This window comes from Aquarana catesbeiana, linkage group LG13 (assembly GCF_042186555.1).
Source record: "Aquarana catesbeiana isolate 2022-GZ linkage group LG13, ASM4218655v1, whole genome shotgun sequence".
Taxonomy (NCBI): Eukaryota; Metazoa; Chordata; class Amphibia; order Anura; family Ranidae; genus Aquarana; species Aquarana catesbeiana.
The window spans coordinates 229,591,337-229,618,589 of NC_133336.1; the positions used below are offsets into that span (position 1 = coordinate 229,591,337).

The 27,253-nt window shown below is 44.8% G+C and overlaps 1 protein-coding gene across 1 annotated transcript in view; it reads left to right on the forward strand.

Annotated features, from left to right (window-relative positions):
- Positions 1–26,710, forward strand: part of LOC141116688 (Fc receptor-like protein 5) — a 151,060-nt gene extending 124,350 nt beyond the window's left edge. The window contains exons 9-11 of the mRNA XM_073609078.1: positions 7,389–7,540; positions 10,713–10,994; positions 26,622–26,710. Coding sequence (XP_073465179.1) covers positions 7,389–7,540; positions 10,713–10,994; positions 26,622–26,710 — 523 coding nt within the window. The remainder of the gene's footprint in view (positions 1–7,388; positions 7,541–10,712; positions 10,995–26,621) is intronic.
- Positions 26,711–27,253: the final 543 nt, after the last annotated feature.

A 27,253-nucleotide genomic window follows, 5' to 3' on the forward strand; every position in this document is an offset into this window, starting at 1 on the left:
GCTTTGCCCGACAAAGTACCCTGAGCATGGGTGAGAGAGGATGAGGAGGATGAGGATGGCTTGATCATCCACTCGACCAAGTCTTCTGCATGTTGAGGCTCAACACGGTCAGATGCAGAAAAAAAGGCCAAGCGTGTCCCACGGCCACGTGCTGATGAGGATGCACCGTCTCCACGACCAGCACTGTTGCCTCTAGACACAGAGCCTGCTTGCCCTCTTTTATTGGCTTGTGACTGTCTGCCTCTCCTTGTTGGCCTTCCAGACATACTAATGGCTTGTTGCAAAATCAACTGCCTGCCTGTAGTATGAGAACACCACCAACCTTCTACAGGTAGCTTTAGCTGAACACTGTGCAGAGCTCACAAAAAACGAACTTGTAGCTTATTTAGCTGCCTGCGGTAGTGATAAGATCAGGAAAACACCACCAACCTTCTACAGGTAGCTTTAGCTGAACACTGTGCAGAGCTCGCAAAAAACTAACTTGTAGCTTATTTAGCTGTCTGCGGTAGTGATAGGATTAGGAAAACACCACCAACCTTCTACAGGTAGCTTTAGGTGAACACTGTGCAGAGCTCGCAAAAAACTAACTTGTAGCTTATTTAGCTGTCTGCGGTAGTGATAGGATCAGGAAAACACCACCAACCTTCTACAGGTAACTTTAGCTGAATACTGTGCAGAGCTCGCAAAAAACTAACTTGTAGCTTATTTAGCTGCCTGTGGTAGTGATAGGATCAGAAAAACACCACCAACCTTCTACAGGTAGCTTTAGCTGAACACTGTGCAGAGCTCGCACTACACTAACTTGTAGTTTTAGCTGAACACTGTGAGGAGGACGCACTACACTAACGTGTAGCTTTAGCTGAACACTGTGCAGAGGTCGCACTACACTAACTGTAAATAGTCTGCTGCCTGACTGTGGTACTAATAGGACCAAAAGAACACCAGCAATTTTCTTCAGGTAGCTGTAAATACTGTAACAAGACAAGCCTGCCTGTCAGTAGGAAGATAACAGGAATGGATCTAGCTAAACTGAATACAGTGTATATATATATATATATATATATATATATATATATATGCAACACCTGGGATGCATATATATATACACAATACACTGTAAGTGCAGCTAACTCACTGACTGTCCTGCCTGATCTAGCTTGTAGTTTTAGCTGAACACTGTTCAGAGGACGCACTACACTAACTTGTAGCTTTAGCTGAACACTGTGCAGAGGTCGCACTACACTTGTAGTTTTAGCAGAACACTGTTCAGAGGACGCACTACACTAACTTGTAGCTTTAGCTGAACACTGTGCAGAGGTCGCACTACACTAACTTGTAGTTTTAGCTGAACACTGTGAGGAGGACGCACTACCCTAACTTGTAGCTTTAGCTGAACACTGCGAGGAGGACACACTACACTAACTTGTAGTTTTAGCTGAACACTGTGCAGAGGTCACACTAAACTAACTTGTAGCTTTAACTGAACACTGTGAGGAGGACGCACTACACTAACTGTAAATAGTCTAGCTGCCTGACTGTGGTACTAATAGGATCAAAAGAACACCAGCAATTTTCTTCAGGTAGCTGTAAATACTGTAACAAGACAAGCCTGCCTGTCAGTAGGAAGATAACAGGAACGGATCTAGCTAAACTGAATACAGTGTGTATATATATATATATATATATATATACAACACCTGGGATGCATATATATATATATACACAATACACTGTAAGTGCAGCTAACTCACTGACTGTCCTGCCTAATCTAGCTAACTCAAATGAAATGACACTGTCTCTCTCTCTCTCAGCACGCCGGAACACACTACACAGGGCCTCCGTGCAGGCCGCCTTATATAGTGTGGGGCGTGTTCTAAACCCCCTGAGCCATAATTGGCCAAAGAATTACAGCTCTCTCTACTGACGGCGCTGTGATTGGCCAAGCATGTGGGTCATAGTGCATGCTTGGCCAATCATCAGCCAGCAATGCACTGCGATGCCGAAGTGAATTATGGACCGTGATGCGCCACACGAATTTGGCGCGAACGGCCCATATCGTTCGCAATTCAGCGAACTGGCGAACAGACGATGTTCGAGTCGAACATGGTTCGACTCAAACACGAAGCTCATCCCTACTCATGGTGTAGTATATAACAATACATTTATTAAGAAACAAAGGTAGACTTATGCCCTGTACACACGATCGGACTTTCCGACAACAAAACCGTGGATTTTTGTTCGAAGGATGTTGGCTCCAACTTGTCTTGCATACACACGGTCACACAAATGTTAGCCAACAATTACGAATGTGGGAACGTGGTGACTTACAAAATGTACGACGACGACGTATCGTAGCAAGACAAATAGATTTCATTAACAACAGTCAGCATAAAGACATGATAAAAAACATGATTATGCAATGTATCCAAAATACTGCTATACATACAGGAGGTGGAAAAAAATCAGATGACATACTACTAGTTAAGGTATAGGAAATAATAAGGAAACTCGTCCGGTTGTCAAGTTTACCAAATGGCATGGCAGCAATGTAGTATAAACTACAAAATAATATAAAAAGATGTGTACTAATGTGATAATATTACATAATCTAAGCTAAAACATAAGTAGTATAAAACTGTCAATACCAATGCAGGACATAATAGTATGTAATAAATCAAAAACATATGTTGTCCAAACCTGGTGAAGCGCCAGTAAGAAGAGCAGTAGGGAATAACACTAATGCACATAGCACTTTGAGAAATAAATCTCTATTTAATCCTCCATAAGGGAATGACGGCCATGTGGAAGTGTTTAAAAAGATGGCGTTACAAGATTTGAACTAATTACAGATAAAAAAAGTATGGGACCCAGGAGGGAGAGTCGCGGAGACACCCGTGCATATTGCTGGATAGAGATGGGGCTCAGGAAAGTATTGGGGTGGGGGGAGGGTTCTGCACACATAAGGCTTTTTATCTTAATGCATAAGATAAAAAACCTTCTGACTTTACAACTACTTTAAGCCTGAAAGATTGAGGACACCCCCCCTCCATCCTCCCTGGGAGTGTTAGCCCCATGCTCTGCACTCACAGTGTAATGAGGTAAAGACCAGCATCAGCACCCCTCTCTGCATCATTGGGAACAACCCAACACCAGAGGAGACTGACCTAAAGACATTCAAGAAAGGTAAGTATGAAAAAAATTATATACAAACAGAACTAAAAATAAATAAATAAAAAAAATTAAAAAAATTAAAACTTTTCTCAAGACAGTTCTTTGAATTTTTGGTTTCTTACAGGGCAAAGCAGTGGGAAAAATCATCACACCCAAGTCCCCAACCATCCAATCAATTGTTCCCTATGCCACTACAGTACTTGACTACAGCAAAAGAAAAAAATATCTTTAAAAATATATAAATTTGGTACTGACCATAAAAAACACTTACTGTTTAACAAAAAAAACTATGCATTTCTATAATTTCCTCAGTCTATTCTCATAATTGAGGTCCTTATGGCTCCTTTTAATTTCTTTGCACTCTTCTCAGTTCCAGGAGATCCTTATTTTGGACTGGTACTCAAAACGAAATGGTACAATCCAGACAAGATCTAACTAATGCTTTATATGTGGCAAAATTATGTGTTCTTCTTCAGTCTTTGGCTCTTTTAGTACCAGAGAATATATTTTTTAGTAGGAATGAGTGATTTCACCAAAATTGATTTTGCACTGAAATAACCAATTCTGTCTTTGCTAAAATTTTTTCAGAAATAGCGTCTGGTCTCACCATGCTAGAGTCTTCCAAAGTCATTTTTTTTTTCAAAAACCTAATACCTCATAAACAAGATCGGACTTTCTGACAACAAAACCATGGAATTGTATTTGAAGGTTGTTGGCTCAAATTTGTCTTGCATACACACGGTCTCACAAATGTTGGCCAACAATTACGAAAGTGAGAACGGGGTGACGTACAACACGTACGACGGGCCGAGAAAAAGGAAGTTCAATAGCCAGTGCGGCCCCTTCTACTTGATTCTGAGCGTGTGTGAACGTTTGTATGACGGACTTATGTACACACGATCGGAAATTCCGACAACAAAGCTTTGTTGGCAGAAAATTGAGAACCTTCTAGCAAACATTTGTTGGCGGAAAGTCCGACAACAAATGTTCGATGGAGCGTACACACGGTCAGACTTTCAGCCAACAAGCATCCAACACTTCCCGTTGGAAAATCCGACCGTGTGTACGGGGCAAAAGTATGTCAGTGCCTGCATTGACGGGAGAGTGGAGTCTCTCTGGTCTGCATGCTGGATGAGTTTATACAGACACCGTCACCCCTATTGCTGGACACTCAGGGAAAGTCGTGTCTTCTTGCTTTGAGCGCTGCTCCAGGTTTCTTTCATTGTCATTTCATGACTTACTTACTTACAAAAATCCATCACTGCCTGTTGGCACTACATTTCTTTATAGGTGTACACAGAGTCCACATAGAAAGCAATATATTCCCTAAAAAAAAAAAAAAAATGTAAAAAAATGAAAAATGAAATTTAAAAAAATTGAAAAATTGAAAATTTAAGTTGAAAAATGCTGCCCCAGGAGCCATTTAAAGCCAATTTTACCCAACCCCCCCCCCAAAAAAAAAACTAAAATAAAAAAAAACTAAAAGAAAAACAAACAAACTGGCAAACATCCAAAAAAAGTCCCAATATCATAAAAATTTTGGATAAACCATTAATTTTTGCTCTAAAAGAAATAGAATTGTGATCTGTCCACAGTCCACACCAATAGTTGCATTGACATGTCTCCATCCCAGTAATTTATGACAAAAAAGGGGGGTGGTGGTGAAGGGACTTTACTTGAGACATGTCAATGGATACAAAGACTGTTTGTTCCACATCCAAGAGGATTGGTCTGAAACAAGTGATATGTCTATAGTTGGTGAAATGTTGTAATTACCATATATGTACATATAACCTAGGATACCATAATCTCCAAAAATATTCCAAGTATAGAATGATACACAATATTTTAATAGGGTTTGCGTAAAACATACTTCATGGAATGCATTGTACAACATGGTTTAGACATATACAGGCAGTAAGGCAAAAGGTATAATTCAGGTAATTGAAGCAGTTACAGAAAGAAAGAGGATATTGTTATTCTTATATAATAAAACAATATGTGCATCCATAAAATGGTAACTCTACGCGTTTCTTGGCTTTCTACCAATCATCAGGAGTCAGATGCAAATTAACAAAAAATTTAAAACAATAGAAACATCTATTAATATATAGTCAGTCAGGGATAAATGGAAAGTAAGTACAGAAGAAACATATGTTTCGATAATACTTACAATACAGTTCCTTGGTCAATGACAACCAATGGGCCGGGATATGTGAGTGGTCTGGGCCAGCAAAGTCTCGCCCGGGGCTGAGGCCGAACACATGCCCCCTGGGCCACGGACAACAGCCGCAGAGGAACCGCAGCACACGAATAAAAACACCACCACCACCATCACCACTTGTATTGTGGAGGAAGTGCCCCCTCCCCCCTTGATGCCGTCATCATGCCCTCACATGACGTTGGCGTGAGCACGCCCCCAGCCTGCGGCATATAGCGGCTGCCCCAGACCGTCTCACTCCAGGCATTGCCATGGTCAGGGAAGGACCTTCCGCTTCGCACTGGTACCATCCAGGTAATCACATCTTTCCTTCACACTCTCCTTTCATCACTTTGTTCAATATAATTTGATTGACTCCTCAAGCACACACACTACCTGCCCTTTTTCCCTCAACATCACCCAATACCCACCACACCTTTACTTGTTTCTTAGCATTCATACACTACACCCATCACTTCGCCATATAGTTCTCACTGATACATCTATCCTTCACATACACACATTCATCTCCTCCTCTCACCTTCATCTAATTTTCCTCCTTTTTACAGCCCATCCTGTGCTTAGCGGCCTGGTTGCACCTCTCCTTCCTGGTGGTGTTTTTATTGGGGTGCTGCGGTTCCTCGGCGGCTGTTGTCCATGGCCCAGGGGACATGTGTGTTGGGCCTCAGCCCCGGGCGAGACTTTGCTGGCCCAGACCACTCACATATCTCAGCCCATTGGCTGTCATTGACCAAGGAATTGTATTGTAAGTATTATCGAAAGATATGTTTCTTCTGTACTTACTTTCCATTTATCCCTGACTGACTATATATTAATAGATGTTTCTATTGTTTTAAATTTTTAGTTAATTTGCATCTGACTCCTGATGATTGGTAGAAAGCCAAGAAACACGTAGAGTTACCATTTTATGGATGCACATATTGTTTTATTATATAAGAATAACAATATCCTCTTTCTTTCTGTAACTGCTTCAATTACTTGAATTGTACCTTTTGCCTTACTGCCTGTATATGTCTAAACCATGTTGTACAATGCATTCCATGAAGTATGTTTTACACAAACCCTATTAAAATATTTTGTATCATTCTATACTTTGAATATTTTTGGAGATTATGGTATCCTAGGTTATATGTACATATGTGGTTATTACAACATTTCACCAACTATAGACATACACTTGTTGCAGACCAATCCTCTTGAATGTGGAACAAAAAGTCTTTGTATCCATTGACATGTCTCAAGTAAAGTCCCTTCACCATCCCCTCCCCCCTTTTTTTGTCATTAATTTTTGCTCATTCTTCATGTTCGTTTTAGAAGCTGCATACTGCCATAGCCTGCTGCTATTAAGCCGTTGACCTACAGATGCTTGTGAATCCTTCTCTATCATTGTTGAAAAAAAACAGCATTTGGTTGGATCTTCTGGTATCAGCAGAAAACACTGAAACTCTCAGATATGCCAATGTCCAATGTGTGATGAGCCATGTTGTGGAAGTTGGTATTGGTCTAACCTGTCTACGTACAGATCTGATAGATATGGACAAGTTTTTTATTTTGGCCTAAAAACATGATAAATTCACCTGAATTTTAGAAATTCTTGCTTAGAGGAACTTAGAGGAACCTGTCACCATATCTTGTGAAGTGATGTGTAGTGTATATGTGTGCCAAGACGTCCATTCAGCTCTGGAGGAGGCCATTGTCTGACCTTACTAGGTTCTCTATTACTGTGTAATACTATAGTGGATAACCAAAGACATAAATATATACATGATATAAATTGTTTTATGTCCCTGCAAAGTATTGTGTAATTGTCAACAGAATAATAATATATTCCCATCATTTGTCATTTCTATCAATTTTCTCTTCCAGAGCTCTTCTCTCCTCCAGAAATAAAAGTGACCCCGTCCAGGGTAATAGAAGGAGATGAGATGACGGTGAGATGTGACACCAGACTGGATCCGCTCAGAGGCGGCACAGAGCTGCACTTTGCCTTCTACAGAGATGGACGGACTGTGCGGGGATACAATGTATCTGATACATACAGGGTGCGGTCATCTCAGCTGGAGGATTCTGGGAATTATACCTGTGAAGTGAGGACGGTGTCTGACACTGTGAGGAAGATGAGTGATGGGCTCTATATCCAGATACATGGTAAGCACATGAAATTAGGCCATCATTAGTTACGTATGTGTCAGGGACACGCTGGTCATAGTGCAGTCGAAGCTCCATGGCGCAGGCAAATTGGCAGGTGCGGCCCAGCGGGTGACCATCTTGCAGTGCACAGGCGTGCATATATGCAGATGTGCAAGCGTGCGTTCATTTGCAAATTATACTGCGCCAAGTGGCCTATATAAGTTCAGCAACTGTACTAGTTGGTTGCTGTCTGATCTGCAGCTTTTACCAGTGTTCCTGTATTTGCTTGAGTGCTGACTTTGGTGATCGAGCAGGCAATCAGGTGCTCGGGTCTGTTACCTGATTGGCTGAAACGACGGGCGCTGTGATTGGACGCCTATCAGGCGTCCAATCATAGCAGAGGATGGGAAGAGAGAATGGGAGAAGACATCGAGGAGCATCGAGAAGCATGCAGGACACCACTTGCCGCCGTCACCCGCTGCCCCTCTGAGACAGGGTAAGTGCCGGGCAGATGGTGGGCAGGTGGGGGGGGACACTGGCAGCATTTGATGGGCACAGTGGGAGCTTTTGATATGGCACAGTGGCTGCGTTTGATGGGGCACAGTGGGAGCATTTTATGGCACAGTGGGAGCATTTTGATGGGGCACAGTAGGAGCATTTGATGGGCACAGTGGGAGCATTTGATGGGCACAGTGGGAGCATTTGATATGGCACAGTGGCTGCGTTTGATGGGGCACAGTGGGAGCATTTGATGGCACAGTGGGAGCATTTTGTTGGGGCACAGTGGGAGCATTTGATGGGCACAGTGGGAGCATTTGATATGGCACAGTGGAAGCATTTGATGGGGCACAGTGGGAGCATTTGATGGGGCACAGTGGGAGCATTTAATGGGCACAGTGGAAGCATTTGATATGGCACAGTGGCTGCGTTTGATGGGGCACAGTGGGAGCATTTGATATGGCACAGTGGGAGCATTTGATGGCACAGTGGCTGCGTTTGATGGCACAGTGGTGGCAATTAATGGACACAGTGGCTGTGATGGATGTCATAGTGGCTGCGTTTGATGGTACAGTGGCGGCAATTGATGGGCACAGTGGCTGCGTTTGATGGCACAGTGAGGCTGTAATTGATGGGGTTTTTTTTTTAGAATTGTTCAGTTTGTTTGCCCCCCCCAAAAAAAATTTTGAGCACCAGTCGCCACTGGTCACGGGAGTGCAAAACCAAGTGCACTCTTCTGACCCAGAAGAGAGGTAGGACCAAAAAAGCTTTGCGGGCGCGCATCGGGGAAGTTCTGTGCTGGCCGTGTCCCTTGGACACAGCCAGTCACAGATCGCTGAAAACGGCCAATCATAGCGGCCGTTTTCAGAGCGATCGGCGGTGCCAATGAGAGATGATCTCATATGTTTACATATGAGATCATCTCTCATCGCTGGTGTTCTGCGGCTCTCCCTCCTCACACAGAGACAGCGTGTGAGGAGGGAGAGCGAACCGCTGCGGCGGTAAGTAAAAAAAAAAAACGAAATAAAGTGTCAAACTGCCATCTGTCCCTGCCATCTGTCCCTGCCATCTGTCCCAACTGTCATGTCAGTGCCATCTATCCCCAGTGCCATCTGTCCCCACTGTCATCTGTCATCAGTGCCACATAGTGCCATCTGTCATCAGTGCCATCTGTCATCAGTGCCACATAGTGCCATCTGTCATCAGTGCCATCTGTCATCAGTGCCACATAGTGCCATCTGTCATCAGCACCACCTGTCAGTGTCACGTGCCATCTGTCATCAGTGCCACGTATCAGTTCCATCTGTCATCAGTATCATCAGACAACATTCATCTCTGAAACGCGTTGGGTTCCGGAAGCTATATCTTTTCTTTGCATCCTTGTATTTATACATCCACGTTTTTGTGTAATATTCTATATGTGTTTTTCAATAAATACTTGATATTTTTCAAACATTGTTTGCTTATGTGGTAGTGCCGGTAAAGTCCTACCCATAGGGGGTTCCTCTTTGTTCCCTGATACATTTTGGGATGTGGCATACCTTTTTTGAGTTCTCCTTATCAGAAACCTTTTTCATTTTTCTTTCATGACTTACATAAGCAAAAATACATAACTGTCTGTTGGCACTACATTTCTTTATAGGTGCATACAGAGTGCAAGCAATATATTCCCGAACAAAAAAAATGTAAAAACTATAAATAAATAAAAAAAATTAAAAATGAAATGTAAAAAAAATGTAAAAATTGAAAACGAAAGAAATTAAATGTTGTTATAAGTTGAAAAATGTATCAGTACAATAATAAATATAAAGTGGCAGGTGCTAAATCTATGTAAGCAAAATAATAAAAGTGTATCAGTGCGAAATGGTAATATTTTTTAAAAAAAGGAGAGGGAGCTCACATGCTCTCGTGCTCTTCAAACGACAGAATCCTAGAATCGCCGCTTGCATTCCACCGGTCGAATATCCGGAACCACGGTACCTGGAAAAAAAAACAAAAACAAAAAGAAAAAACAAAAAGAAAAACAAACAAACTGGCAAACATCCCCAAAAAGTCCCAACATCATAAAAATTTTGGAGAAACCATTATTTTTTCCTCATTCTTCATGTTCGTATTAGAAGCTACATATTGCCATAGCCTGCTGCTATTAAGCCATTGACCTACAGATGCTTATGAATCCTTCTCTATCATTGTTGAAAAAAAAAAGCATTTGGTTGGGTCTTCTGGTATCAGCAGAAAACACTGAAACTCTCGGATATGCCAATACCCAATGTGTGATTATGAGCCGTGTTGTGGAAATTGGTATTGGTCTAACCTGTCCAGGTACAGATCTGATAGGTATGGACAAGTATTTTATTTTGGCCTAAAAACATGATAAATTCACATGAATTCTAGAAAGTCTTGCTTAGAGGAACTTAGAGGAACCTGTCACCATATCTTGTGAAGTGATGTGTAGTGTATATGTGTGCCAAGACTTCCATTCAGCTCTGGAGGCTGCCATTGTCTGACCTTACTAGGTTCTCTAGTACTGTGTAATACTATAGTGGATACAACAGGTCAACTTAACCAAAGACATAAATATATATATATATGATATAAATTGTTTTATGTCCCTGCAAAGCATTGTGTAATTGTCAAAAGAATAATTAATATATTCCCATCATTTGTTATTTCTATCAATTTTCTCTTCCAGAGCTCTTCTCTCCTCCGGAAATAAAAGTGACCCCGTCCAGGGTAATAGAAGGAGATGAGATGACGGTGAGATGTGACACCAGACTGGATCCGCTCAGAGGCGGCACAGAGCTGCAATTTGCCTTCTACAGAGATGGACGGACTGTGCGGGGATACAATGTATCTGATACATACAGAGTGCGGTCATCTCAGCTGGAGGATTCTGGGAAATATACCTGTGAAGTGAGGACGAGGTCTGACACTGTGTGGAAGATGAGTGATGGGTTCTATATCCAGATACATGGTGAGGATGTACCCTAAAAGAATGGGTTTGATCCAATCATACATTATACTTACATACACTTTCACTTTCTTTATTTCCTGACAGTCACATGTTGAGGGAATAGAACTCATACTGACCAGTCATTGTCATCCTTTCGCTTTCCAGAGCTCTTCTCTCCTCCAGAAATAAAAGTGACCCCGTCCAGGGTAGGGATGAGCCGAACACCCCCCGGTTCAGTTCGCACCAGAACCTGCGAACGGACCGAAAGTTCGCACGAACGTTAGAACCCCATTGACGTCTATGGGACTCGAACGTTCGAAATCAAAAGTGCTCATTTTAAAAACTAATTTGCATGGTATTGTCCTAAAAAGGGTTTGGGGACCCGGGTCCTACCCCAGGGGACATGTATCAATGCAAAAAAAACTTTTAAAAACGGCCGTTTTTTCGGGAGCAGTGATTTTAATGATGCTTAAAGTAAAAAAAAAAAAGTGAAATATTCCTTTAAATATCGTACCTGAGGGGTGTCTATAGTATGCCTGTAAAGTGACGCGTGTTTCCCGTGTTTAGAACAGTCCCTGCACCAAATGTCATTTTTAAAGGAAAAAATCTCATTTAAAACTGCTTGCGGGTTTAATGTAATGTCGGGTCCTGGCAATATGGATGAAAATCAGTGAGACAAACGGCATGGGCACCCCCCAGTCCATTACCAGGCCCTTTGGGTCTTGTATGGATATTAAGGGGAACCCCGCACCCAAATTAAAATAAGGAAAGGTGTGGGGCCACCAGGCCCTATATACTCTGAACAGCAGTATACAGGCGGTGCAAACAAGACAGGGACTGTAGGTTTGTTGTTAAGTAGAATCTCTTTGTAATTTTGAACGGGTACATTTTTAACGTGTTTAGCTCCAGCCAAAAAATCTTTTTTAAGCTTTTTGGAAAACATAGGGAAGGGTTATCACCCCTGTGACATTTGTTTTGCTGTCTTTCCTCCTCTTCAGAAGATTTCACCTCACTTTTGTCCCAATGGATTGGAAAGCATCAGTGGAAAGGAGAAATGTTTTTCCCATATTAACTCTTACAGGAGAGAATTTCCCTTCCTAGGGGTAGATTTCATCTCACTTCCTGTTGTCCGTTTGCAAGTAGGAGTCGTTTGTAAGTTAGTTGTTTGAAAGTAGGGTCCTGTCCTATATACTCAGCAGAAATTTGGGCCTTAGGTGTTGCTGTGGCCACAACACAAGCCCTCACAGGGCCCTGCTGTGAAATATTAGATCAAGAATTGTAATTACATGCCCCTGTTGAACAGGAGCTGAAAAATTAGGCCTTAGGCACTGGTGCTGGTGCCACAACACTGCAACCCCTCACAGACACTCTAGTTGGAACGCAGGAACGAGCCCTGCTGCAAAGTATTGCATCAAAAATTGTAATTACACGCCCCTGTTAAACAAGGGCTGAAAAATTGGGCCTTAGGCACTGGTGCTGGTGCCACAACACTGCAACCCCTCACAGACACTCTAGTTGGAACGCAGGAACGAGCCCTGCTGCAAAGTATTGCATCAAAAATTGTAATTACGTGCCCCTGTTAAACAGGGGCAGAAAAAATGGGCCTTAGGCACTGGTGCTGGTGCCACAACACTGCAACCCCTCACAGACACTCTAGTTGGAACGCAGGAACGAGCCCTGCTGCAAAGTATTGCATCAAAAATTGTAATTACACGCCCCTGTTAAACAGGGGCAGAAAAAATGGGCCTTAGGCACTGGTGCTGGTGCCACAACACTGTAACCCCTCACAGACACTCTAGTTGGAATGCAGGAACGAGCCCTGCTGCAAAGTATTACATCAAAAATTGTAATTACACGCCCCTGTTAAACAGGGGCTGAAAAATTGTGCCTTATGCACTGGTGGTGGCGCCCAGAACCAAAAATGTTCTTACAAGCTATCAGTGTGATGATTGAGGAGGAAGAGGATAATTACTCAGGGATAGGGATGAGCTTCGTGTTCGAGTCGAACCCATGTTCGACTCGAACATCGGCTGTGCACTGCAAGATGGTCACCCGCAGGGCCACACCTGCACATTTGTGTTTGCCTTGGAGCTTCGACTGCACTATGACCAGCGCAGCCCTGACACATACGTAACTAATGATGGCCTAATTTCATATGCTCACCATATATCTGTATATAGAGCCCATCACTCATCTTCCTCACAGTGTCAGACACTGTCCTCACATCACAGGTATATTTCCCAGAATCCTCCAGCTGAGATGACCGTACTCTGTATGTATCAGATACATTGCATCCCTGCACAGTCCGTCCATTTCTGTGGAAGGCAAAGTGCAGCTCTGTGCCGCCTCTGAGCGGATCCAGTCTGGTGTCACATCTCACCGTCATCTCATCTCCTTCTATTACCCTGGACTAGGGATGAGCTTCGTGTTCGAGTCGAACCCATGTTCGACTCGAACATCGGCTGTTCGATCGTTCATCAAATTGCGAACGATATGGGCCGTTCGCGCCAAATTCGTGTGGCGCGTCACGGCCCATAATTCACTGCGGCATCGCAGTGCATTGCTGGCTGATGATTGGCCAAGCATGCACTATGACCCGCATGCTTGGCCAATCACAGCGCCGTCAGTAGAGAGAGCTGTAATTGGCCAAAGCCAGGGTGGCTTTGGCCAATTATGGCTCAGGGGATTTAGTACACACCCCACACTATATAAGGCCGCCTGCACGGCGGCCCTGTGTAGTGTGTGTTCCGGTGTGCTGAGAGATAGAGAGAGAGAGAGACAGTGTCATTTGATTTGAGTTAGATAGATTAGGCAGAACAGTCAGTCAGTTAGCTGCACTTACAGTGTATTGTGTATATATATGCATCCCAGGTGTTGCATATATATATATACACTGTATTCAGTTTAGCTAGATCCGTTCCTGTTATCTTCTATCTAGACTATTTACATTTAATGCAGTGCGTCCTGCTCACAGTGTTCAGCTAGATCCGTTCCTGCTATTTACATTTAGTGCAGTGCGTCCTGCTCACAGTGTTCAGCTAGATCCGTTCCTGTTATCTTCTAGCCTATTTACATTTAGTGCAGTGCGTCCTGCTCACAGTGTTCAGCTAGATCCGTTCCTGTTATCTTCTAGACTATTTACATTTAGTGCAGTGCGTCCTGCTCACAGTGTTCAGCTAGATCCGTTCCTGTTAAATTCCTACTGACAGGCAGGCTTGTCTGGTTACAGTATATAAAGCTACCTGAAGAAAATTACAGGTGTTCTATTTGATCCTATTAGTACCACGGTCAGGCAGCTAGACTATTTACATTTAGTACAGTGCGTCCTGCTCACAGTGTTCAGCTAGATCCGTTCCTGTTATCTTCCTACTGACAGGCAGGCTTGTCTGGTTACAGTATATAAAGCTACCTGAAGAAAATTACAGGTGTTCTATTTGATCCTATTAGTACCACGGTCAGGCAGCTAGACTATTTACATTTAGTACAGTGCGTCCTGCTCACAGTGTACAGCTAGATCCGTTCCTGTTATCTTCCTACTGACAGGCAGGCTTGTCTGGTTACAGTATATAAAGCTACCTGAAGAAAATTACAGGTGTTCTATTTGATCCTATTAGTACCACGGTCAGGCAGCTAGACTATTTACATTTAGTACAGTGCGTCCTGCTCACAGTGTACAGCTAGATCCGTTCCTGTTATCTTCCTACTGACAGGCAGGCTTGTCTGGTTACAGTATATAAAGCTACCTGAAGAAAATTACAGGTGTTCTATTTGATCCTATTAGTACTACGGTCAGGCAGCTAGACTATTTACATTTAGTACAGTGCGTCCTGCTCACAGTGTTCAGCTAGATCCGTTCCTGTTATCTTCCTACTGACAGGCAGGCTTGTCTGGTTACAGTATATAAAGCTACTTGAAGAAAATTACAGGTGTTCTATCCCAGCTTAGTGCAGCTACAGGCCATTAGTATGTCTGGAAGGCCAAGAAGGAGAGGCAGACAGTCACAAGCCAATAAGAGAGGGCAAGCAGGCTCTGTGTCTAGTGCTGGTCGTGGAGACGGTGCATCCTCATCAGCACGTGGCCATGGGACACGCTTGGCCTTTTTTTCGGCAGCTGGCCGTGTTGAGCCGCAACATGCGGAAGACTTGGTCGAGTGGATGACCAAGCCGTCCTCATCCTCCTCATCCTCTCTCACCCATGCCCAGGGTGCTTTGTCTGGCAAAGCAGCGGCCTCTTCCCTCAGCTCAATGTCATCAGTGACTCCTTCCCTAGCTCCACCATGTCCTCATGAGGATTCCCTCGAACTGTTTGACCACAGTGTTGGGTACATGCTCCAGGAGGATGCCCAGCGTTTGGAAGGCTCTGATGACGATACTGAGCTCGATGAAGGCAGTAACATGAGCACGGACAGAGGGGGTGCCCAAGAAGGACAGCAATCTGGCAGTCATGCTCCCCCTGCTGCAGCATACTGCCAGGTTTGCTCCAGTGATGAGGAGGGAGGGGATGATGAGGTCACTGACTCAACGTGGGTGCCTGATAGGAGAGAGGAGGAGGAGGAGGAGGAGGAGGAGGAGGCGGCGGCACATCACCAACGAGGCAGGATGCCCTCCAGGGGCCAGCCTAAGGGCAGCACATTGACTGCATCACACCCCAAAGCTCCACATGTGCAGGGCGCTGCAGTCTCTGCGCGTTATTCAAAAAGTTCTTTGGTGTGGGCCTTTTTTGAGACGAGTGCATCAGATCGCACCGCTGCTATTTGCAACATATGTCTCAAGCGTATCTCGCGTGGCCAAAACATCTCCCGCTTGGGTACCACATGCTTGACCAGACATATGTTGACCTGCCATGCAGTTCGTTGGCAAGCGTATCTAAAAGACCCACACCAAGAAGAGGAGGGGGTGGAGGAGAGAGGTGTGTTACAATCAGCATTTTGGAGGCGTGGTGGCGGAACAACCTCCAACACTACTGCACCTTGTCCTGCATCCTTCCCAGCTGCCCCCTTTATCCAGACAGTGTTCCTGCGTGCCCGCCGATCACACAGGAAGAGGACGAGGAGGAAGAGGAGGAGGAGGAAGATTGTGTCAGTATGGAGGTGGAGCCTGGCACTCAGCATCAGCAGCAGTCTTTAAGGGATCAGTCCCAAGAAACACATGGACTTGTACGTGGCTGGGAGGAGGTGGCTGCGGACCATGTCGTTCTTAGTGACCCAGAGGACTCCGGACCGAATGCCTCAGCAAACCTACGCTGCATGGCCTCCCTGATCCTGCAAAGCCTGCGTAAGGATCCTCGTATTCGTGGTATCAAGGAGAAGGACCAATACTGGCTGGCAACCCTCCTTGATCCACGTTACAAGGGTAAGGTTGCGGACCTTATCTTGCCATCGCAGAGGGAGCAGAGGATGAAACATCTTCGGAAGGCCTTGCAGAAAGGTCTGTGCAACGCGTTCCCAGAGACTGGGAGGTTACAAACTCCTGTTTCTGGACAATGTGTTGCTGAGGCTTCGGTCAGTCAAAGAAGGAGCGGTGGAGAAGGTGGCCGTCTGACCGATGCGTTCAGACAATTTTTTGGTCCGCAGCCCCAAGGTATGATCGGTTCCAGCAACCATCGCCAGCGTCTGTTTTACATGGTGCAGGAATACCTAGGGGCAAGATCAGACTTGGACACCTTTCCCACCGAAAATCCTCTGGGTTACTGGGTCTTGAGGATGGATCACTGGCCAGAGCTTGCACAGTATGCAATTGAGCTACTGGCCTGTCCTGCATCCAGCGTTCTTTCGGAACGCACATTCAGTGCTGCTGGAGGCGTGGTAACCGATCACAGGGTGCGTCTGTCCACCGACTCGGTCGATCGGCTGACCTTCATAAAAATGAATGAGTCTTGGATCACCACCAGCTACCAAGCACCTGATGCTGATGTAACCGAATAATTTTTTTTGAAATCTCAGATCCCTTCAAAGACTGCCTATGCTGATGCTGAGTGACTATCCCTGAGTAATTATCCTCTTCCTCCTCAATCATCACGCTGATAGCTTGTAAGAACATTTTTGGTTCTGGGCGCCACCACCAGTGCCTAAGGCACAATTTTTCAGCCCCTGTTTAACAGGGGTGTGTAATTACAATTTTTGATGCAATACTTTGCAGCAGGGCTCGTTCCTGCGTTCCAACTAGAGTGTCTGTGAGGGGTTGCAGTGTTGTGGCACCAGCACCAGTGCCTAAGGCCCAATTTTTCTGCCCCTGTCTAACAGGGGCGTGTAATTACAATTTTTGAAGCAATACTTTGCAGCAGGGCTCGTTCCTGCGTTCCAACTAGAGTGTCTGTGAGGGGTTGCAGTGTTGTGGCACCAGCACCAGTGCCTAAGGCCTAATTTTTCAGCTCCTGTTCAACAGGGGCATGTAATTACAATTCTTGATCTAATATTTCACAGCAGGGCCCTGTGAGGGCTTACAGTGTTGTGGCCACAGCAACACCTAAGGCCCAAATTTCTGCTGAGTATATAGGGCAGGACCCTACTTTCAAACATCTAACTTACAAACGACTCCTACTTGCAAACGGAAGGAGACAACAGGAAGTGAGATGAAATCTACCCCTAGGAAGGGAAATTCTTTCCTGTAAGAGTTAATATGGGAAAACAATTTCTCCTTTCCACTGATGCTTTCCAATCCTTGTTCCACAAAAAAACCCAAATTTTCAAAAAACATTTTTCATTGGGACAAAAAAGTGAGGTGAAATCTTCTGAAGAGGAGGAAAGACAGCAAAACAAATGTCACAGGGGTGATAACCCTTCCCTATGTTTTCCAAAAAGCTTAGAAAAGATTTTTTGGCTGGAGCTAAACACGTTAAAAATGTTCAAAATTACAAACAGATTCTACTTAACAACAAACCTACAGTCCCTGTCTTGTTTGCACCGCCTGTATACTGCTGTTCAGAGTATATAGGGCCTGGTGGCCCCACACCTTTCCTTATTTTAATTTGGGTGCGGGGTTCCCCTTAATATCCATACAAGACCCAAAGGGCCTGGTAATGGACTGGGGGGTACCCATGCCGTTTGTCTCACTGATTTTCATCCATATTGCCATGACCCGACATGACATTAAACCCGCAAGCAGTTTTAAATGAGATTTTTTCCTTTAAAAATGACATTTGGTGCAGGGACTGTTCTAAACATGGGAAACACGCGTCACTTTACAGGCATACTATAGACACCCCCCAGGTACGATATTTAAAGGAATATTTCACTTTTTTTTTTTTTACTTTAAGCATCATTAAAATCACTGCTCCCGAAAAAACGGCCGTTTTTAAAAGTTTTTTTTGCATTGATACATGTCCCCTGGGGTAGGACCCGGGTCCCCAAACCCTTTTTAGGACAATACCATGCAAATTAGCCTTTAAAATGAGCACTTTTGATTTCGAACGTTCGAGTCCCATAGACGTCAATGGGGTTCTAACGTTCGTGCGAACTTTCGGTCCGTTCGCGGGTTCTGGTGCGAACCGAACCGGGGGGTGTTCGGCTCATCCCTACTCAGGGATAGTCACTCAGCATCAGCATAGGCAGTCTTTGAAGGGATCTGAGATTTAAAAAAAAATTATTCGGTTACATCAGCATCAGGTGCTTGGTAGCTGGTGGTGATCCAAGACTGATTCATTTTTATGAAGGTCAGTCGATCGACCGAGTCAGTGGACAGACGCATCCTGTGATCGGTTACCACGCCTCCAGCAGCACTGAATGTGCGTTCCGAAAGAACGCTGGATGCAGGACAGGCCAGTAGCTCAATTGCATACTGTGCAAGCTCTGGCCAGTGATCCATCCTCAAGACCCAGTAACCCAGAGGATTTTCGGTGGGAAAGGTGTCCAAGTCTGATCTTGCCCCTAGGTATTCCTGCACCATGTAAAACAGACGCTGGCGATGGTTGCTGGAACCGATCATACCTTGGGGCTGCGGACCAAAAAATTGTCTGAACACATCGGTCAGACGGCCACCTTCTCCACCGCTCCTTCTTTGACTGACCGAAGCCTCAGCAACACGTTGTCCAGAAACAGGAGTTTGTAACCTCCCAGTCTCTGGGAACGCGTTGCACAGACCTTTCTGCAAGGCCTCCCGAAGATGTTTCATCCTCTGCTCCCTCTGTGATGGCAAGATAAGGTCCGCAACCTTACCCTCGTGGATCAAGGAGGGTTGCCAGCCAGTATTGGTCCTTCTCCTTGATACCACGAATACGAGGATCCTTACGCAGGCTTTGCAGGATCAGGGAGGCCATGCAGCGTAGGTTTGCTGAGGCATTCGGTCCGGAGTCCTCTGGGTCACTAAGGACGACATGGTCCGCAGCCACCTCCTCCCAGCCACGTACAAGTCCATGTGTTTCTTGGGACTGATCCCTTAAAGACTGCTGCTGATACTGAGTGCCAGGCTCCACCTCCATACTGACACAATCTTCCTCCTCCTCCTCCTCCTTGTCCTCTTCCTGTGTGATCGGCGGGCACGCAGGAACACTGTCTGGATAAAGGGGGCCTTGAGAGCTAAGGAAGTCCTCCTCTTCCTGCCTCTGTTCTGCCTCAAGTGCCCTGTCCATTATTCCACGCAGTGTGTGCTCCAACAGGTGGACAAGGGGGACAGTGTCACTGATGCACGCACTGTCACTGCTCACCATCCTCGTGGCCTCCTCAAATGGTGACAGGACAGTGCATGCATCCCTGATCATGGCCCACTGGCGTGGGGAAAAAAAAACAAGCTCCCCTGACCCTGTCCTGGTGCCATAGTCGCACAGGTACTCATTGATGGCCCTCTGCTGCGTGTGCAGCCGCTGCAGCAAGGCCAACGTTGAGTTCCACCTGGTGGGCATGTCACAGATTAGGCGGTTCTTGGGCAGGTTAAACTCCTTTTGGAGGTCCGTCAGCCGAGCACTGGCATTATATGACTGGCGGAAATGCACACAGACTTTCCTGGCCTGCCTCAGGACATCCTGTAAGCCCGGGTACCTGCCCAAGAACCGCTGCACCACCAAGTTAAGGACGTGAGCCAAACAGGGCACATGGGTCATTTGTCCCTGTCGGAGGGCAGAGAGGAGGTTGGTGCCATTGTCGCAAACCACCATTCCTGCCTTAAGTTGGCGTGGCATCAACCACCTCTGAACCTGCCCCTGCAGAGCTGACAGAACCTCTGCCCCAGTGTGGCTCCTGTCCCCCAAGCACACCAGCTCAAGCACCGCATGGCATCTTTTGGCCTGCGTACTTGCGTAGCCCCTTGAACGACTACGGAGCACCGCTGGTTCCGAGGAAGAGGCCATGGAGGAAGAAGAAGAGGAGGGGGTGGAGGAGAGAGGTGTGTCACAATCATTAGCATTTTGGAGGCGTGGTGGCGGAACAACCTCCAACACTACTGCACCTTGTCCTGCATCCTTCCCAGCTGCCAGCAGAGTCACCCAATGCGCCATGAAACTTAGGTAACGTCCCTGTCCATGCCTGCTGGACCATGAGTCAGCGGTAATATGCACCTTACCGCTGACCGCCCTGTCCAGCGAGGCATGGACATTGCCTTCCACATGTTGGTAGAGAGCCGGAATCGCCTTCCGTGAGAAAAAGTGGCGTTTGGGTACCTGCCACTGAGAAACCGCACATTCCACAAACTCACGGAAGGGGGCAGAGTCTACCAACTGAAAAGGCAGCAGTTGAAGTGCTAGCAATTTTGCCAAGCTAGCATTCAACCGCTGGGCATGTGGATGGCTGGGAGCAAACTTCTTTCGGCGGTGCAGCAGCTGGGGCAGGGAAATTTGCCTGGTACAATCTGACGTCGGTGTACCAAAATCAGATTGCCCACAAGTACTTTGTGACACACCTAATTCTACACCTTCATTCCTCTCAGTGCAGGTCTCAGAGAGGACTGAAGGTCTAGTGGGGTTGGAAATCTCAGCTGATGAGGAGCAAGGAGAGGTCCTCTTTGTTCTTTGGTGTGGGTCTTTTAGATACGCATGCCAACGAACTGCATGGCAGATCAACATATGTCTGGTCAAGCATGTGGTACCCAAGCGGGAGATGTTTTGGCCACGCGAGATACGCTTGAGACATATGTTGCAAATAGCAGCGGTGCGATCTGATGCACTCGTCTCAAAAAAGGCCCACACCAAAGAACTTTTTGAATAACGCGCAGAGACTGCAGTGCCCTGCACATGTGGAGCTTTGGGGTGTGATGCAGTCAATGTGCTGCCCTTAGGCTGGCCCCTGGAGGGCATCCTGCCTCGTTGGTGATGTGCCGCCTCCTCCTCCTCCTCCTCCTCTCTCCTATCAGGCACCCACGTTGAGTCAGTGACCTCATCATCCCCTCCCTCCTCATCACTGGAGCAAACCTGGCAGTATGCTGCAGCAGGGGGAGCATGACTGCCAGATTGCTGTCCTTCTTGGGCACCCCCTCTGTCCGTGCTCATGTTACTGCTTTCATCGAGCTCAGTATCATCATCAGAGCCTTCCAAACGCTGGGCATCCTCCTGGAGCATGTACCCAACACTGTGGTCAAACAGTTCGAGGGACTCCTCAGGAGGACATGGTGGGGCTAGGGAAGGAGTCACTGATGACATTGAGCCAAGGGAAGAGGCCGCTGCTTTGCCAGACAAAGTACCCTGGGCATGGGTGAGAGAGGATGAGGAGGATGAGGACGGCTTGGTCATCCACTCGACCAAGTCTTCCGCATGTTGCGGCTCAACATGGCCAGCTGCCGAAAAAAAGGCCAAGCGTGTCCCATGGCCACGTGCTGATGAGGATGCACCATCTCCACGACCAGCACTAGACACAGAGCCTGCTTGCCCTCTCCTATTGGCTTGTGACTGTCTGCCTCTCCTTCTTGGCCTTCCAGACATACTAATGGCCTGTAGCTGCACTAAGCTGGGATATATATATATATATATATATATATATATATATATATATATATATATATGTACTGATACTGCAGCTAGCAAAATCAACTGCCTGCCTGTAGTATGAGAACACCACCAACCTTTTACAGGTAGCTTTAGCTGAACACTGTGAGGTGGACGCACCCCACTAACTTGTAGGTTTAGCTGAACACTGTGAGCAGGAAGCACTGCACTAACTGTAAATAGTCTATCTGCCTGACTGTGGTACTAATAGGATCAAAAGAACACCAGCAATTTTCTTTAGGTAGCTGTATTTACTGTAACAAGACAAGCCTGCCTGTCAGTAAGAAGATAACAGAAACGGATCTGGCTGAACACTGTGAGCAGGACGCACCCCACTAGCTTGTAGGTTTAGCTGAACACTGTGAGGTGGACGCACCCCACTAACTTGTAGGTTTAGCTGAACACTGTGAGCAGGACGCACCCCACTAACTTGTAGGTTTAGCAGAACACTGTGAGCAGGACGCACTGCACTAACTGTAAATAGTCTAGCTGCCTGACTGTGGTACTAATAGGATCAAAAGAACACCAGCAATTTTCTTCAGGTAGCTGTATTTACTGTAACAAGACAAGCCTGCCTGTCAGTAAGAAGAGAACAGGAACGGATCTAGCTGAACACTGTGAGCAGGACGCACTGCACTAAATGTAAATAGTCTAGCTGCCTGACTGTGGTACTAATAGGATCAAAAGAACACCAGTAATTTTCTTCAAAATACTGTAACAAGACAAGCCTGCCTGTCAGTAAGAAGATAACAGGAATGGATCTAGCTGAACACTGTGAGCAGGACGCACTGCACTAAATGTAAATAGTCTAGCTGCCTGACTGTGGTACTAATAGGATCAAAAGAACACCAGTAATTTTCTTCAAAATACTGTAACAAGACAAGCCTGCCTGTCAGTAGGAATATAACAGGAACGGATCTAGCTGAACACTGTGAGCAGGACGCACTGCACTAAATGTAAATAGTCTAGAAGATAACAGGAACCGATCTAGCTAAACTGAATACAGTGTATATATATATATATATATATATGCAACACCTGGGATGCATATATATACACAATACACTTTAAGTGCAGCTAACTGACTGACTGTCCTGCCTAATCTAGCTAACTCAAATGAAATGACACTGTCTCTCTCTCTCTCTATTTCTCAGCACACCGGAACACACTGCACAGGGCCACTGTGCAGGCGGCCTTATATAGTGTGGGGCGTGTACTAAATCCCATGAGCCATAATTGGCCAAAGCCTCCTTGGCTTTGGCCAATTACGGCTCTCTGTTAAGGCGGCGCTGTGATTGGCCAAGCATGCGGGTCATATTGCATGCTTGGCCAATCATCAGCAAGCAATGCACTGCGATGCCGCAGTGAATTATGGGCCGTGACGCGCCACACGAATTTGGCGCGAACGGCCCATATCGTTCGCAATTCGATGAACGATCGAACAGCCGATGTTCGAGTCGAACATGGGTTCGACTTGAACACGAAGCTCATCCCTAGTCCAGGGTAATAGAAGGAGATGAGATGACGGTGAGATGTGACACCAGACTGGATCCGCTCAGAGGCGGCACAGAGCTGCACTTTGCCTTCCACAGAAATGGACGGACTGTGCAGGGATGCAATGTATCTGATACATACAGAGTACGGTCATCTCAGCTGGAGGATTCTGGGAAATATACCTGTGATGTGAGGACAGTGTCTGACACTGTGAGGAAGATGAGTGATGGGCTCTATATACAGATATATGGTGAGCATATGAAATTAGGCCATCATTAGTTACGTATGTGTCAGGGCTGCGCTGGTCATAGTGCAGTCGAAGCTCCAAGGCAAACACAAATGTGCAGGTGTGGCCCTGCGGGTGACCATCTTGCAGTGCACAGGCGTGCACATATGCGAATGTGCAAGCGTGCGTTCATTTTCAAATGATACTGGCGCCAAGTGGCTTATATAAGTTCAGCAACTGTACTAGTTGGTTGCTGTCTGATCTGCAGCTTTTACCATTGTTCCTGTATCTGCTTGAGCGCTGACTTTTGTGATTGAGCCGGCATGACCTGACCTCGCTTGAATGCTACCTGCCCTGACCTTGGCTTTCCTCTGGACTCCGCTTACCTCCTGCTTATCTGCCTGATCTTGTGTTGCTGTCCTCTGCCTGTATTCCGACCATTCTCTGCTTACGTCTATGCCTATATCTGACCGTCTGTTGCTGACCTGGCTTGTCTGACCTTCCATCCAGTCATTCCCCTGTCCTGCTCTGCATGCTGCCTGGTTCCCACTGGCTCTCCACCTGCCATGTGCTGCCAGTCTTCCTGCACCTGCAATCAGCTGCTGTAAGTGAGGACAGTGAGTGATGGGTTCTATATCCAGATACATGGTGAGCATGTAAACCTAAATGAATGCCTTTGGATCAATTATACATTATCCTTATATACACTTTCCATTTCTTTTCATTTCATTCCAGTATCAGCACAGGGAATGAGGCTCGGGTTCATCATCACCATTGATTTGTAGACAATCTCTGGGAATTGCAAAGTTTGTGAATCACAAACTTTTGGCCAAAAAGTTTTTGCAGGTTTACCCCCAAAAATAAGGGACAGCAAAAGCCAATTACTTGAAGGAATAGTTTACCCAGTCCCGTTCTATAAAAAGGGGGGCTCACAACAGCTGCCACATTGTCCATGTGGGTTGGAGCTTTTAGGGAGAGCTGATAATTCAATGAAAATTTTTTAAATTAGTTAATAATAATAAATATCTTTTTTGACATTGGTACATGTCAGTGCCCCATGGCAGTGCCCAGATTCCCATGTCTTTTGTTTGACAATAGCTTGCTAATTAGCCCTTAAAATGTCCAGAATAACAAGCTTTGTCCCCTCCCTAGACTTCAAAAGCGTTTACTGAAAAGTTTGTGAACTTTGAGCAAGATTTATAAACTAGAAGAAAAAAATGTCTGTTTCTATTGTAACCCATCCATTATTTGTATCAACCTCAAAAAGACCCTTTATATGTCTGACTTTGCTGAAGGACAGACACATGATTATATAAAAAAATTACAATGAGTTTTATTACAAAGCTTAAAAACATATATAAAAACAACACAGGATTGAAATCCCTAAAAGGAATGTAGACCATATCTAGTATCAATTACAAATATCTTTGCTGGATTATCCCAAGAGGTCAAGGCGTTTCACATCAATTGGCTTCTTACGGACCTTTAAATCTTGGTGGCAAAGAAATGTGTCCAGAACTGAAAAAACATATGAAATAAAAATATTTCTACTAACATAACAATCTTCTCAACATCATAAATTATTGTCTGTGCCACTTATACATCGCTTTCAGAAAACAACAACGTAGATGATGCTAGCTCGGTGGACATCAGCATTTATATGGTTAACAGGGCGTCCTTAATAAAGGTGGTACAATAACTTAACAATAGTGGATATCTGAGTATGCTGTAAAGGGAGATATAGAGGATGTATAAGAACAAAAATATTTATAGGTGGGCCAGGAAGAAACCAAAACCCAACCTAGCTTCACTTACATCAGTAGGGTTTTGGTTTCTTCCTGGCCCACATTACATTAAAGGCTTTCTTCTTCCTTTTCTTCTTGTCCATCATTCACATGGACCTACAGCAGCCAAACAAGACCCTGATGTTTGGACTTTGAATCTTCTCTCTTCTCTAACCAACAACTATATTCAATCGCTGATCCCTTCTAAGTAACAGTCAGGGATCAGCAGCAGGGATGGCAAATCCGCGTAGCTGCACTAGAAAACGGAGACCAGACTATATATGATTTAAGCAAGTTTATAAGCATTTAAATAAAAGACATCCAAACACCAGCAAACAGGAAACAACAAATACATGAAAAGATACAAGTGAACCATCAACTAAGTGGCAAAAATACCTAACAAGTAGCCTAAGCAACAGAAATACTAACTAGAAAACAAACTATATACTGTACAATATGTACAAAATGAGAAACACGGATAAATAAGGTAAGACCAGAGATGCAAGGAAGAGGGGAACCAAGACTGGGATCAGGAATTAGGGGAGCATGTACAAGGTAGCAAGGTAGAGGATACAGGGCAAGAGCAAGATCAAGGGCAGGAAAATAGGAAACAGTATCTGGCTAGCAGAGCAAAACACTGAAGTGAGAGGTACTTGTAGAGGAGGGAATAAATACCTACCCAGCAGCCAGCATCAGGTGGAGACTGATTACTGGGATCTGCTGGCTGCTGGGAGACACCTGCAGGTGAACACTGGAACTAGAACCTTCCGTTTTGGGAGTCACAGTGCCACCAGCAGGTGATCCAGGTTCTGACAGTAACATTTTAAGCGCTAAAAAAAAATAAAAATGTATACCTCCATAATGTGAAGACTTTGGGGAGGAAAAGTATAGTAAAAGATCTTCTAAGTGAAAACATAAGGTTAAATACACAGTTGAAATAAATATTTTTAATGGTTTGCCTGCTAATGGATTTGTAATTTTGGTCAGCCAGTCTTGTGACTTACGCACCTCTGGAGCAGGCGACACACTTTTCTCCCAGTTAATTGTTGTGTCTTTGTGACCTCTCCTCTTATTAATGGAATATATTAGAACATACTGTATTATTAGAACATGAAACAATATTATTTCTTGTGACCAATGAGAAGGAGGCTTATCTAGGCCCTTCATATATACGTTTTGTAATATTTCAAAATTGTAATGTAAAAATCAAATAACTTCCATCTCTGGTTCTCTCCTCAGATTACACGGTGCAGAATATAATACGACTGGTGATCTCTGGATTTGTATTATCTGCTGCTGTTTGTTTCATCTACTTTCACAACAAGTGATAGTAAAGAATAATTTCTATGAATCGGAGGACATCAATGAAACATCTAAGTGAATAAGGAAATAGTCTTGGTTGAATTTCAAGGAACCCCAACATTTTTACAATTAAATTAATATTCACAAAAAAATTGGTATTAACCACTTGAGCTCCGGATGGTTTTACCCCCATCATGATCGGGGCATTTTTTGATATTCAGAACTGTGCTACTTTAACTGTCTATTGTGCGGACATGAAACACTGTGCCCACATTTACTTTTTATTATTGTTTTCATATAAATAGAGCTTTCTTATGGTGGTATTTGATCAACACTGGATTTTTTATTTTCTGCTATAAAACATATCAAATAAAGAAATTCTAAAATCAATTTTTTTTATGAATTTAGGCAAAAATTTATTCTGCTACATGTCTTTGGTACAAAAAAATCCCAATAAGTGTATATTATTTAGTTTCTGTGAAAGTTATAGCATCTGGTCAGCAACTTGTGAGTGGCACTGTGATAGTGTGGCGAGCAATCTGACACTGGCTGGGGGGTTACACTAACGG